Consider the following 15,571-nt stretch of genomic DNA (forward strand, 5'->3'; position numbering starts at 1 on the left):
TTAGTTATGAATGCACCATGATGTAGTGAAAACTCTCTACAAGGGATCATTCTACAAAGAAGGTTAAATGATAATCCATTTTCTTTGAAACCAAATATCCTCTTCCTTTATTTACACATGATACACAGAGGTCGTTTTCGCACTCACCTCCAGCCGGCGCGACCCCCCTCTTCACCGCGCAGGATCTGCGCGGATTTCGCACTAAATGCCGCGGAGTAGCTTTTTGCGCCGGAAACTCCCATCGCAAAAGCTGCGCAAACGGAAACTGCTTTTTGGCGGTTTACGTTTGAGTGGCTTTTGCGGTGGGAGTTTCCGGCGCAAAAGGCTGCTCCGTGACATTTAGTGCAAAATCCGCGCAGATCCTGCGCGGTGAAGAGGGGGGTCGCGCCGGCTGGAGGTGAGTGCGAAAATGACCAGAGAGACTTGTAAATGTATGAAGATTTCCACTCTCCCACTCTCACTGTCCTGAGTTGCAGTGTGCTAAATGGGAATCTCCCACAGCAAAAAGTGTCTATTTCTTCCTCTGAGCATGAAATGAGGTTTTGCTGACAGAGATCACAGAAGAAGGTGTGTTTTCTTGAATGGATGATTCACACAATTTGATTCACACAGTTTTCCATTGCACTCACCCCTCCAAGGGCCTACAGCCCTGCTCTGATTTGGCTCCACATAACTTGCTAGAGGAAGACTTAAAAATAGCTAGAAGAACACAGGCTTGACTACAATATGGTTGGTGACCTCCAGGTGGGGCCTGGAGATTTCCCAGAATTACAAGTGATCACCAGACTGGAGAAAATTATACCTGATTAATGCCCCTCCCGCACCTTCCCCAGGCTCCATTCTCCCAAATCTCCAGGAGTTTCCCAACATGAAGCTGGCAACCTTAACAAGTACATGCACACGCTTTTCTTTTGTAGCTGCGGCTTGCCTGACATGCAAGGGAAGGGCGGCTTTTTTGCTTCATGTGGATGGGAAGAGAAGCTGGGGAAAAGCCAAAGCTGTTGCAAGCACCAATTCATTATCACCATTTAACAATGGTTTTTAAATGCTGAGATGCCTCAATTCACTGTGGGCTTGTGTTGCAGAAACCCTAGTGTTTTCAAGGGCCAAAACAGCTTCATGGGCACCCTCACACATTGTAAAATGATCACAAGTCCACTTGTGAAAGGCAGAATACAGATACTGCTGCTGCCACCCACCCCCTCTGATCCCAACCACCTTTGAACATTTCCCATCTGCGGCTAAAACAGAGCCAGGGGAAAAAAGCTTCTACCTTAATGTGCTCTAGCGCTGCAGATCAGAAGAATCCACGGCTGGCATGAGCCAGCCAGCTAAGGTGGGAAAAAGACTGCGTCACATGCTTCAAAGCATAGCTGAACTAATTACTTTGTGCAGAAAGCAAAGCACAAAGGGAAAGCCTGGAAAGGGAAACTGAAACCGCCAAAAAGCAGTTTGGCGTTTGCGCGGCTTTTGCGACGGGAGCTTCCGGCTTTTCTGGCTGCTCCGCAGTGTTTAGTGCGAAATCCACGCAGATCCTGCGCGGTGAAGAGGGGGGTCGCGCCGGCGGAAGGTGAGTGCGAAAACGACCTTTCTCTCATTGGCAAAGCCTGGGAAGGGGGCAGGAGGAGGGATAAAGAATCTCTTCCTCATTGGCAGAGCCTAGCAGGGAGGCAGAAGGAGGGAATGCAATCCTCTATGTCATTGGCTGAAGACTTGTGATGGATTTCACAATAACCCCTAGTGCTGATTGGGGGGGCATGAGAAATTATTGGTAGGACCTTGTGCCAAACCAGGGCTTTGGGTGTGCATGCAGGGTGCCTTCCTGAGCAGTTCCCTGGGAAGCATGGAAATCCCAATAAATGTGTGGTCCAAAGTCCTTGCTACAGTCACAAGGACTGTAACATGTGATGGATAGAATTTTGTCAAATACTGATGTTCTTCACAATAAGAATAGTTCCGCACAGTCTTGAAATGTGTAGGCTACCTATATAGGGCATGTTGTATAAAGCATGTAAATTACTCCTCTCAGTCAATCAAAAAAAGAGCTTAAACAGACACAACTTCTGCAGTTGCTTCAAAATAAATAAGAGATCACTTAGAACAATGCCTCTTCAGCAGCAATATTCCATTCTTTTATACTCTAAATAAGAATGAATTTCCAAGAACAAGGAAAGGATGGTCTGATTCGGTATAAGGCAGCTTCACATGTTCATACGCAAGTCTAGTTTATATTTATCAATATATGCTCACTTTTCCCCTTTCTGATTAAAACGCTCCATGTTTCAGAACAGTACACTGCATGGAACACATGATTTAAGTATTAATATGAAAAGTGTACCCAGTTGTCATTATCAAGGTACTTGTACAGGCTCTTTTACAAAAAGGTAGGTTCAGCTACCTTAAACTTGGTCACCTTTGGAATGTATTTGCTCCCAAGGGATGTATTGCTGGAATGTATTTGCTCCCAAGGATGCTGTCACGTTAAACAGGGGAGAGACAAACACAAGTGAAGCTATCCTAGCCCATCTATTTCTGTTGGAAGTTCCATACCACCAAGACGGGACCGCCAGTTTATATCAGGTCGAAAGCATCAGAGAAATTTACAAATACAGGTTGTTAGACATATTGCAAGCTTTCAGTCAGAAATGTGAACAATGTGGCCTATTCCTTCTGTTGATTAACCCAAGATAATGGAAGCCAAAAGTACCTGTTCCATTGTTTCCAGTGGTCTGGATGGCAGGTTCAGGCCCCATGGTGTCATATTCTTCCTTCATTTCTTCTGTAATACAAAAATGCTCTTTTTCATTATTGTCCTTGAGAGAAGAGCTTGCTAAAACTGCAAACAAACTGAAGTAACAAGAACAATTCTTTCAGCTAAAACAGAGAACGGGATGATTATAGGTCTCTGCACAATGGCTTTCTTCAGGCAAATTCACAAAATTATTCATGGTAGCTGAACACTCCAGGTCTGTTCACATGTTACAGTGAATGCACATACATCCCACCTGTACACGCATACATCTTTTTGTAAGAATGAGCCAATGCACCCTTCATTATGCAAAACTGCAAACAGAGACCAGTATCCGGATAACTGTGAGATTAGTCTCACACGTTCAGCTGTGCATTCACTGAAAATAACATAATAATGACTTAGGGCGTTTTTGCACTGACCATACTCGGGAGCGACGTCCCTCTTCACCACGCAGCGTCTGCGCGGATTTCGCACTAATTGCTCCGCAGAACCCGGAAGAGCCGCAAAGTCCCGTGGCTTTTGCGTCACAAATGTAAACTGGTTTTTGGCCAGTTTATATTTGCGACGCAAAAGCCGTAGGACTTTGCGGCTCTTCCGGGTTCTGCGGAGAAATTAGTGCGAAATCCGCGCAGACGCTGCGCAGTGAAGAGGGACGTCGCTCCCGAGTAAGGTCAGTGCGAAAACGCTGCTAAAGAAAAAATTAAGTGTACACTATAAATTGATTATACATGTGTTCTCTGTAAGTTATGAATAGGGCTATATTTCATTTTCACACAGGTAGTCCCAGCTATCAACTATGTTTTTGTGTTGTCAAATGTAATGTGTTAATTGAGTGATTATATTCCTGTTATCTTATTGGTCAAGAAACACTATCAGGATCACAAGAAATTGTCTACTAGATCTATGGCCAAACATGTCATACATAACATGTGTGCTGTACGAAAACTGAGACGGCAGGGGAGATGTGGAATACAAATTTAAGATCTTATTTTATTTTATCAAATTTATATCCCGCCCTCCCCTAATGAGATCTCACGTAGTTTACTATAAATATTACAAATGGTTAAAAATAGCAGCATCTCTTAAGGCCAACGAACAGACCTTCTCCCACTCCCCGAGTCAGTTGGAAATATTCAGTAAATGACTTTATTTTAATAATATTCTTGATGTATCTAAATTATTTATGTAAAGAAGCACAGGCACATTACTTGACATGACACTGAATACATACAAGGAAATTCTGAATAGCTAACGTCTAGAATAATATAATCTTTTAAGCTTGCTGTCTTTACTTTGCAAATACCTGGAATTTAGTAGTAGAGAAAATGTAAACTTTTTGGAGCTGGATTTTCAGCTTCTGCACATGCTAACTCTTAACTTGGGACAGATTCACTCATCCCCCTGGTCTACTTGTGTCACTCCCATAAGCCTCTCTTACACATCAGCTGGTGCTACTAGGGTTCTTAACTGCAACAATTTTCAAGATTGTCAGGTCATCTGCTCAGTGCTTGGGATTGTCAGAGCTGCTGCTGCTTTGCATTTGCAGTTCATGAACATATGGAGCTGCCTTCTACTGAATCAGACCCTGGGTCCATCAAAGTCAGTATTGTCTTCTCAGACTGGCAGTGGCTCTCCAGGGTCTCAAGCTGAGGTTTTTCACACCTCTTTGCCTGGACCCTTTTTCAGTGGAGATGCTGGGGATTGAACCTGGGACCTTCTGCTTCCCAAGCAGATGCTCTGCCACTGAGCCACCGTCCCTCCCCCGTCCCTCCACCGTCCCGTTGTTCATAAACTCACATGTAGCACTGCTCACATGAATAAAATACTTGTGTGAATAGGAAAAGCGAAAAGAGGAAGTGGTGCTACCTGGACGTTGGACCAATTATTTATTTATTTATTTTATGATTTATATCCCGCCCTTCCCACCAAGTGGCTCAGGGCGGCTTACAACATAGAATCCCACATAAATTAGGTTTAGGTATTTAAACAGTTAAAATAATTAAAACATTTAAAACATTAAGAGCAGCAGAAGTCTAATAGAACCACACTTAGTTTCTTGTTAGTTAGTTATAGGCCAGCCGGAAGAGGGTTGTCTTACAGGCCCTGCGGAACTGAGCAAGGTCCCACAGGGCCCTCACCTCTTCCGGCAGCTGGTTCCACCAGGAAGGGGCCATAACAGAGAAGGCCCTGTCCCTGGTAGATTTTAAGCAGGCTTCTTTTGGCCCAGGGATAACGAGGAGGGTTTGAGTTCCCGATCTCAGTACTCTCTGGGGAACATGTGGGGAGAGACGGTCCTTCTGGTAGGCAGGTCCTAGGCCATATAGGGCTTTAAAGGTAATAACCAGCACCTTGTACCGGACTCGGTAAGTTATTGGCAGCCAGTGCAGATCCCGGAGCCCCGGCCGGATGTGCTCCCTTCTTGGGAGCCCCAGCAACAGCCGGGCTGCGGCATTCTGCACTAGCTGCAACTTCCAAGTTCGACACAAAGGCAGCCCCATGTAGAGAGCATTGAAGTAGTCCAACCTCGAGGTGACTGTGACATGGATCACTGTTGCTAGATCATCGCGCTCCAGGAAGGGGGCCAACTGCCTTGCCCGCTTAAGATGAAAAAATGCGGACTTGGCAGTGGCTGCTATCTGAGCCTCCATCGTTAAGGAGGGCTCCAATAGTACCCCCAGGCTTTTGTCCCTGTTCGCCGCTATCAACGGCGCACCGTCAAAAGCTGGCAGGGGGATTTCCCTCCCCGGACCCCGATGACCCAAGCAAAGGACCTCTGTCTTCGTTGGATTTAGCCTCAGCCTGCTCAGTCTGAGCCACCCAGCCACAGCCTGTAACGCCTGGTCTAGATTTTCTGGGGCGCAGACCGGTCGGCCGTCCATAAGCAGATACAGCTGGGTGTCATCAGCATACTGATGGCAGCCCAGCCCATACCTTTGGGCGATCTGGGCAAGGGGATGCATATAGATGTTAAATAACATCGGGGAGAGAACCGCCCCCTGAGGCACTCCACAATCAAGCGTGCGCCTCCGGGATAGCTCACCCCCAATTGCGACCCTTTGTCCCCGACCTTCAAGGAAAGAGGAAAGCCACTGTAAAGCCAACCCCTGGATCCCCGCGTCGGCAAGGCGGCAGGTCAGTAACCGATGGTCGACCGTATCGAACGCAGCCGATAGGTCCAACAACATCAGCACCGCCGAGCCGCCCTGAGTTTGCTAGGAAGAGTCTAGAAAGAAATGCACATCAGTCAATTTGCTTTTGGTACAGTAGCTCTCTGCAGAAATGCTTCATAAGGAGAAAGTAACTACACCTTCTCTTCCGGAGTTAACAGAGACCTGTACACGATCACAGACATCCACATGAACATACTTGTCGGTAGCACCAGTGTAACATACCCAAAGTCCATGGCTCAGTGGTGGAGCATCTCCTTGGTATGTAGAAGGTTCCAGATTCAACTCCTACCATCTCCAGTAAAGGATTAGGTAGTAGATGATGTGGAAGACTATTGCCTAAGACACTGAAGAGCTGCTGCCAGTCTGAATAAACAATACTGACTCTGATGGACCAAGGCAGTATAAGGCAATTTCATATATGTTCATACCTGCAGCACCAGCAAAATTTCATGTCATGTGGCACTGTGTTAACCTAGCAGCATTTACTTATTTACCTAGCTCATTTATATGCCACCTCTCTCCCAACTGAGAACCTAAAGCAGCTTTTATCATTCTCCTCTCTCTTATCCTCACAAAAACCCTGTAAGGTAGGTTAGGCTGAGCATCTGTGTTTGGATCAAAGTCAGCTAGCAAGCTACCGTGGCAGAGTGGGGATTTGAATCTGGTTCTACCAGAACCCAATCTGACACTATAACCACGAATGAAATAAGTCTTGCGGAAGGCTTGTTAGCTGTGAGCAGGGCTGGCTCTAGGGAGTCGGCCAAGTAGGCCGCTGCCTAGAGCACCATCTGGTGGCAGGGGGGAGCTACTGCAGGCCAGAGGCGACAGGCCTGGGGCGGCAGCAGCTGGGATGGGCAGCCAGGTGGCATTGGAGTCCGGCAAGGTGGGGGCAGGTCTGGCATGAGGGGCCGTGAGGTGCATGTGGCATGGCGGAGAAGGGCACCCAGCCGGGGGAGGAGGGTGTGCAGCTGCAGCAGTGGCGACAGAGGAGCAGAGGGGCACCAGGGGCTGCAGCGGCGGGGCTGTCTGCTACTGGCCTATCGGGGCTGGGACCGTCTCCTGGGGGGTGTGCTGGGCGTGGCTGTCTCCCAGCTCCCTCCCAGCTCCGATGGAGTACCAGGAGTCCCAACAATGGCAGCCTGTGGTTTACAAGCAAGCAGTGGTGTTTCTTCCCCTTTGTGAGTCACTTTTTAAAAATTCATGTGATATGCCATCCCAGCCCGTCCCGGGCACTGAGTGGTTGCAGGCATGCACCCACTGTCATCTGTGCATGCCCCAGGCCACTCCTGACCAAGAGCTGCCAAGAAGAGAAGGGCTCTCCAGGCTGTGGGAGAGGGCGAGAAGGAGCTAGGGTGCATGCAATGGCAAAGGTGCCCCTTGGCCAATGGTGCCATGAAGTGCCACAATCAGATACCCAGGCTGGAGTTTGAACCAGCCCCTGTGTTGCTGCTCAGAGAGCTGCTTGGAGTCTGGGCTGCCCTTTGATTTGTTTGCTTTCTTGGGTGGAGTGGGATTTGGAGGGGGGTGTACTGAAAAGGCAGAGAGGGGGGAGAACACCTGCCAGAAGGGAAGCAAAGGCCAGTTTGAGAAGAACCTTCCTTCACTGTAGAGGAAAAGGCATGGGGGGCAAGCAGGAACAGCCCCTCTGGGTGCCCCCCCCCCAAGTGAATCTGATTTCAAAGCAAGTGGACAGACGGATGGACATGGGCACCCTAGCCTCACCTAGGGTGCCAAAAAGCCTGGCTCTGGCCCTGGCTATGAGTAACTCAGCAGGCTCCAGAGAATCACAAGAGGAGTGCTACTGGTAGAATGGGTTACCCTATCTCTTCCTTCCTGTACCAATAGGTACAAGACAATTGCAGCAGGAGAAGTGGAATTGCAGTGTACCCTTCCCTTTGCATAAGTGAAGTGTTTTCTGTTTATGCAAGCAGGAGACTAGATCTAAGCCAATGTGATTGTGCCAGTTATATTCTGGAGAGCCAGTTTGGTGTAGTAGTTAAGTGTGCGGACTCTTATCTGGGAGAACTGGGTTTGATTCCCTACTCCTCCACTTGCACTTGCTGGAATGGCCTTGGGTCAGCCAGAGTTCTCTTATCTGGGAGAACCGGGTTTGATTCCCCACTCCTCCACTTGCACCTGCTAGCATGGCCTTGGGTCAGCCATAGCTCTGGCAGAGGTTGTCCTTGAAAGGGCAGCTGCTGTGAGAGCCCTCTCCAGCCCCACCCACCTCACAGGGTGTCTGTTGTGGGGGAGGAAGGGAAAGGAGATTGTGAGCCGCTCTGAGACTCTTCAGAGTGGAGAGCGGGATATAAATCCAATATCTTCTTCTTATCTTCTTCTTAAAGATACTACCCCACCACAATAGTAATCGCAGAAAGCATCCAATAAAAATTCTGGCCCATTTATTTTCATACACTTTTTCCCAGCCAGAATTCTGCATTCATATATTTGCTGAATAGGTATGCAAAACCATGATGTGTATCTAATATTTAAAGGGTGAACAGCGTCAAACCTTTAAGAAATGATCAATGAAAAGAATCCAGAAAATGGACTAAAATAGTATGACAGGTTTAAAAATGTACAAGCTATGGTGAACCTGTAAATTATCTGAAGAGACAGAAACTTGTTAGGAATCTAATCATTTAAATGATCAGTTATTAAAAATGTTGCTATTGCTTTTTGGCATAAGGTTGTTTTGAGGATACAAAATGGTACAACATTAATCCATTTCTATGACCAACACTGTACACAAGAAGCAGAATTGTGTAAACTGAAAGCTATTCTTGGTTCATTCCTAAATTTATAATCTTGGGAGTATTTTTCAAGGGTCACATTTTACAAGAATCAGATGGCTGAATAACAGGACCTAATTGTATCATTATAATAAAAACTAAAGCCAAAGTGACTTACTTCAGAGCTTTCTATCTAGTATACAACATGTAGTCATGCATTGTGGCTTAAAATAAAAAGCTCTTCAGTTAAAATATGCATGCATAAACAGGCATTCATTGTATCGAGTATACATTTATTTTGCCTTTTGCCATCTCTACAGAACATTCTTACATGGGCAGTGTGATCCCAAAACCTTTAGAAATTGATAAAAGGTTATATGCTGTTATACATCGCAACAGAACTGTGGTATGTCTTGTGGCAGCTTACCAGAAAGCTGAATCAAGGTACAGCACTTGTGAGAGGTTTAGTGCTGGATATAAATATAGCTTGTGTGGATTTTTTTCCCCCTTCCTTGATCAGCTCATGTGATTTCTGGTAGAAAGGAGTCACAAGTTTGTTTCCATCTGAGGGCACATCTACCCAGTCACCAAGGGGAAAACAATTAACAGCATTTTCTTATTTCTTTTGCATAACAGTGGTAATGTTAGATTTCAACTGTGTTTCCTTCCTCATTGTAATTTTCTTCTGAAGCACAAAGAAGTTGCATTATGATCTAGCTGTTTCCCAAAATCTAGTAAAGGCTCAAACACAGAGAAAGGTGGTTCTTGTTTTGAATAGGTCACCAAAGTGCATCCTGAAATGCTCAAGGTTCTTTTGGTACCATTCTTGCTGATCATCATCAAATTCCCTGCCAGTGCTGGCCTAAATTGTTGTGTTTTCATCTAAACTTGGTTTTAAAATGAAGCAAATCATACTTTACATCCCTTTCTTCCTGACCACAACAGTTTGAAACGGTAATATTTTAAATCCATCAAGTACAAAATCAGTGAGCTTGTTTCCTGTTTCACCAATATTTGTGTAATATTGGAAATCTCTAGAAATGTTCTAATGTCAAAACAGCACCCAAAAGACCGGAATCCAACCTTTTGTCAGATGCCCTTAACAAATCTACAAATATCTGGATTTACATTTGTTTAGTTTGTACTACTAGAGACTATGGTTTGAGCTAGTTTAGTTTTGCACGGCACCTGAGTTTTTCAGAACACACATAACTGAGTGCAACATGCCTGCCTAGAGAACGCCAGAGTATATTTATTTTGAAAACACTTGTAAAAGTTTGCATTTTCCAGCCACCCCTGGGATAAAGGTTTGTAAAAATAAAGAGCACTTTCTTCCTTGAGATGAAGAATCCTTGAATAAGCAGAAAGAGGCCAAGATGCAGGTGATTTATTTAAGTCTGTGTCAGTGATAATGATGTCATGGTTTCCAGCACACTGTGTCCACCCCATTGTGGGACGAAAGAATGTCAAGGACAATTCTAAACACAAAACTTTGATTGTGCTGAAACCGGAAAGGCACAGTAAGAACTCCACTGCGCTCTTCAGTTCAAAACCTGCATCCTGCAGGCAAACTACAGAAAGCATGGGAGAAAGAGCAAAGGAGAGGGGGCTTATCTCAGAGTAAAGCTATGTGCTGAGGTACTGCGGTAGACAGTCAGGCACCAGGGATAAAGCACAACTGAACAAGCAGCCCCCAAATCAGAGTTATTGTCTATATAGCGCGTTTTGAACAATAAATAAGAAAAATATTTTATCATGAGAAAAAAATGTGTTATCTAAGAGTCAGGATAAACAATGAGTTGCTTTTTAAGACCAATCTCTTTTCATTAGACATCAAGGCACCACATCAGGGCACTTTTAGAACAATAAAAAAGAAACAATAAATCATTACCAATCATTACAACTAGACAGGTAATCGCAGAGCAACTTTCTTGGCCTGTGTAAGAAGGATGGCTAAATAGGATTAGGGATTTGCAATTTATTTAATTATGGTAAGACCAGAATGCTGTTTTATTTACCATAAAGTTAGGGAGCAAAAGAGAGTCTGCTTATTTGCATTGCTGGCTCCACTAGCTCAGGTGATCAAAAACCTGCAAGGTGACCCTAGAAGCTTATTACATATGATGCTTGGGGAAAATAAGGCTCTCGTTGTAAAATACTAAATTAAGATTCTGGTTTCCATCTTTTCTTTATAGGACTGATCCTATTTTTTTTAAAGCAAAGTTTTTAGGAACTTGGAATGGTACATTTGTTATGTCATCATTAATTATTCCTTTTAAGGGTGGAATTCCTAGTAATTGGTCCTTACCCTTGATTTCCAGATATTAAAATTTAAAGCATCAGAACATTCATTCTTATAGCCCTGCATATCTAGTTCATTAACAAATATGAATAGCTAACACCAGCTCATTTAAATACTATGTCTTACATGAGTTCTCGCTACACTCTGTTTCTGTCACACTGTTCCCAAGAATCATTGGCTCTTATTATACATGTAAATGGCTATCATAAAAATAAAAATTTCATTTAAGATTGTTAATGACTTCTGCAGCAGTCAGACTTCCTTTAATGATCATCCTCTGCCCCTAATTAAACGTATTTATCTTTCAAGCATCTTTGGCTGAGTACTCCCTCATAGTTGAAAATCTAAAAAAGTCTTAATGGATATAGCGATAAATGTTTATGCGCTGAATTGAATTGCAAGGATTCTAGAAAGCTGAACCAAAAAAACAAAATTAGAAGCTGCAAGAGTACAAAACTAGCTTTGCTTTGCTTTGTCAAGAGAAAGGAAAAAGGGAAAGCACCGTGGTGCACCCAAGTGGGATATAATGTAGCACGTTCAGTGCAATTCTTAAGTATGGGAGCAGTACTGTTCTCTTAGCAGACTCCAGCTAAAAGCTTTTTATAAGGGCAGTAAAAATTAAGCATAAATGGAAAACAATTTCTGTATTATCTTTCTTTGATTTTATTTTTATGTGTGAGCTATTGCTAAAAGTCAAAGTGCAATTTTTGGAAACAACCCAACAACAGATCTACTACGTTTTTTTAACAAAGCGTGTTCATGATCCCCACTAAAATTAATGGAGTCTGTTTGACAGCAGTGCCTAGTGGAGTGCCTTCTAGAACATTTTCATTATTGCCATTATATAAAGAGCATATTCTTAGATCAAGGACTCCGCTATCCATCAGGGTGGGCTTCCAGTGCTAATTTTTTATTATTATTATAGGGCAGTAATAACCAGGAGAGACTCCTCTGATTTATTCTTTTTGAAGTAGAGGTTCTCCTGCTGGAGCCGCAGTGAATACAATCCCACCCACAAACTGGTGGCACTTTAGTGCAGACAGGAATACTTACACAGTCCTCTGTGCTTTGGGGAGATTCTGCAGTTTGTTGAACTAGTGCTGAAGAGACAGGCAGTAACACGGAACAGACTCTGTGATATAACTAAGTTCCCAAGCCTTCTTGCTCCATGTGCTGAACTCTTGCCACTAATACCACTGTAGGTACACATGCTACAGGTAGATTGGCTGTATTTTAGTACTGTTTGGTCACAGATCTAGAACAATGGTTAAGGAAGGCCAGGTCAACTATGCATCCCTAGATATTAACTGGTGTAAATGGCTTCTCATCTGAAGAGGTTCTCAAGAAAATGCCAGAAAACCATGTAAATTCTCTACCTTGTTAGCACTTTTATACGTGGTGTACATTTGCTGAGGGAAAAAAAAATAGATCAGGGGTTTTCACTCAGAGTGTGGGCCACAAAGTTTCACTCGATGTTATTTCCTGTGTTTTTATTACGCTTGGCCTAAGCCCATTCTTATTTCCCAAGAGAGTCCTGCCAAATACTGGCAATCATTATCACATACTTAACTGTTAAATAATAAAAGAACTACCTGGCCAGGTAGAAGTGTGAAATCTTATTTGCACTTAACAAAAGGAAATGATTAGATGGTTGAATGACAATACAAGGTGTCAGACAGACAATGAAGCTATATTAAATGGATAAACAGCTCTTCAGTTCTACATTGGTACATTCATTTGTAAACTCATAGCTTTCGCACGAGGATCCTTTTTGTGCACTATAAATATGAATAAATAAATCTCTGATAATATCTACACACAAGTGTAAATGGGTACTGTGAAAAAAACGGCATATTATGTGCACACAAGTGTAGACTTTAACTAGAGCTGTTTCCAAACAGAAATTTAATCCCATAATAAATGCAATGGCTGCAATGTGGCTGTATATGTATCACCTCATCATCTGTCATCAGCACTTGTATCTCAGTTCTGCCACACCACACATATAGCTGTGTGCAGGGGGGGGGTTCTGGAAAAAGAGGTGCCGGAACTCTGAGGAGAGAAATGAAGGAGAAACACACGGGTGCCCTTCATGAACTTTTAAACATTTTTTGAGACCTTTGTTTCCATGACGAAGTTCCGGAACTCTGTTCTGCCACATTCCTCCAGAAAAAAAGCCCAGGCTGTGGGTATGGAAAGACATGTACTGTGTTCTTCTGTTTTGTGAACAACGAACACTTTTAATTATAGCTTCAACAGGCAAGTCTTGAGTTTCAAGCTTACCCGAACCATCTACAGAGGCTTGCAAGACGTCATTGTTGTGCCAGGTATGCTCAACTCCACCATCCCTCATCTCGTTTTCCTCCTCCTCTCTCGGCCTCAGTGCTTGGCTCACATGTGTGGAAGACTCATGGTTAGACACACTCGCCGGGCTGGCTTCCTGGTCCAGTGTGCTAATGATCCCGTTGTCTTCTGCAATGCGAAGCTTGTCCTCCTCATCTGTTTCTGAACCCGTTTCCACTACATTCTCATAGTTCACTACTGTGGAAAGAACAGAAATGACCTGCTATTGAGATATTGTGTTCCATTTCAATTAGTGTGTTCTTTAAAAGAGTTAACGTTTTCTTTGTCAGGTTATAAAGCATAAGAAGGGCCTTGCTGTATCAGACCAACAGTCCATCTATTCCAGAGTTATACAAAATGTACCACTAACCACTAAATCTTTTACATCAAATTTTTTTCAGCAACTAAAATAGCCAGAAAAGGACAGCTGTTCTGGAAACAAGATAGGAATAACTGCATGTATCTGTTTCATCATATGAATTAAGAATTGCTCACACTGATTTTCAGTGTAAAATGTATTTATAATATATACACGTATTTTCACATGGACAATGAAACATATATATTAAGGCTACGATCCTAAAAACCGTTACTGGGAGTAAGCCCCACTAAATAACATGGAACTTATTTCTGGGTAGATCTGTTTAGGGTTCTCATGAATTAACACACACATATTTATTCTCTCTCTCTCTCCCATGAGCAATACATGCATTGCTTTTACAGATGTCATTTGTGTTCTGTGTACATACACAGTTTTTCAAACTGTGTGCATGTTCACTAACATATATATCTGCCTGACATAAAACAATCATTGAACAAATTCACTCAACATGTGCCAGCACAATTTTTAAAGAGAAAATTAAGAACTATATAGTCCAGCCTGTTAACACTAATGCTGAGATGTCTTTATATTATCGTAATTGCAAACAATTTCAAAGTGGCACAACCAAGACTAGAAGAAAATTGCATACATACACACACACACACACACAAACTCACAAAAATAAGCAAGCTGTTTTTGCAACCCTGAGTCCCAGAAATGCTCAGTAGCTTTTTCTTAAAATAGACAGCCTGTAAATAAGGTCTGTGAACTCAATTGAAGGTGGCTGTTTCTGAATTAGTCAGCCCTCACAAGGCTCTCAGCCTACATGCTAGTACATAAATTGTCCACTTTACCACCAGACAAGAAAGATTAGAGTAATAAACATGGGACATTAACTCAGCTAGAGAAACACACCAGCCGTTTTACACACACAAACACACACACGATTGCCAAGAACTGTTAACCCACCTCTCTAGAAAGACACACACAAACACACACACAAGTTAAAAGCATGAGATCACAAGAACAAGGGGTATGTGTATGCGCAGAGAGAGAGAGAGAAAGAGAGGCAGGCAGGCTGAGGGGAAAGCCTGTAGGAAAAAGCGCAAACAATTTTCAGGTTCATTTTGATTTCTCTGTGCCTAATAAAGCAATCCTGCTAAGTTATCAACTGAGCTATCTCAAGTGGCTCTTGCCAGCTATCGGATTATACAAAAGTGGAAGAAAATAAATGAAAAGGATTGTGTGTCAGGTTCATAATGCTTTTGGAGAATTCTTGAAACATGCCTAGTTACAAATTTTAGTCAGTCATATCTGTTTGCTTTGACAAGTTCCCAGGGAGGGTTTTTTTTTTGTCTTTTTTTTTTTTTAAGGAACAAGAAGAAAGATTTTTTTTTTTTTGTCATGTGAGTCTGGGGACAAAAAGATTACACTGTGCATATCTGTTCATAATATGATCTTTGTATAATCCGCGGGTCTGCACTTGCCTTCCAAACAACTGCACAACAGGTGCAAATTAAAATGAAAACGGCAGTCGAGCTGGGCAAACAGAATCTGCTGACCTGGTTTGAATACCAATTGACGGGAGAAACAAAACCTTTTCAGGAGGTGTGACCACGAGGGTTTAGGCAAGTTCAGGCTGGGTAATGCCCTCAGAGCAAAAAAAAAAAAAAAAAAAAATTCTAACATCTCTGCTCTTGCTGTGTGGTCCAGATATACCTTACTACAATCAATAATGTGCTTCTGTTTTGTTTTATTTTTTTTCCCCCTGGTGACTGAGATTTAACTATTTCTTAGCAACAAGCAGAAGTTTTCTTTACAAATTTTTTTTCTGAACGCTGAGGTGGGGGAGGGCTTCAACAAAGGATCCTAAGGCCTGGGAAGCTTTCAACCAAACTCCTAAAAAGTGATCTCTGGGCACAGGAGGAATAAAGAAAGGTCCAGGAGGAG

General features: G+C 43.2%; 1 protein-coding gene across 5 annotated transcripts in view; it reads right to left on the reverse strand.

Moving 5' to 3' along the window:
• Positions 1-15,571, reverse strand: part of ZEB2 (zinc finger E-box binding homeobox 2) — a 212,795-nt gene that overhangs the window by 54,814 nt on the left and 142,410 nt on the right. For all 5 annotated transcript variants that reach the window (XM_060257293.1, XM_060257296.1, XM_060257292.1 and 2 more), the window contains 2 exons: positions 13,240-13,497; positions 2,708-2,779 (listed from right to left, as the gene is read on the reverse strand). In XM_060257293.1, coding sequence (XP_060113276.1) covers positions 2,708-2,779; positions 13,240-13,497 — 330 coding nt within the window. The remainder of the gene's footprint in view (positions 1-2,707; positions 2,780-13,239; positions 13,498-15,571) is intronic.

The sequence above is a fragment of the Heteronotia binoei genome, chromosome 16 (genome assembly GCF_032191835.1).
Source record: "Heteronotia binoei isolate CCM8104 ecotype False Entrance Well chromosome 16, APGP_CSIRO_Hbin_v1, whole genome shotgun sequence".
NCBI classification, from domain to species: domain Eukaryota; kingdom Metazoa; phylum Chordata; class Lepidosauria; order Squamata; family Gekkonidae; genus Heteronotia; species Heteronotia binoei.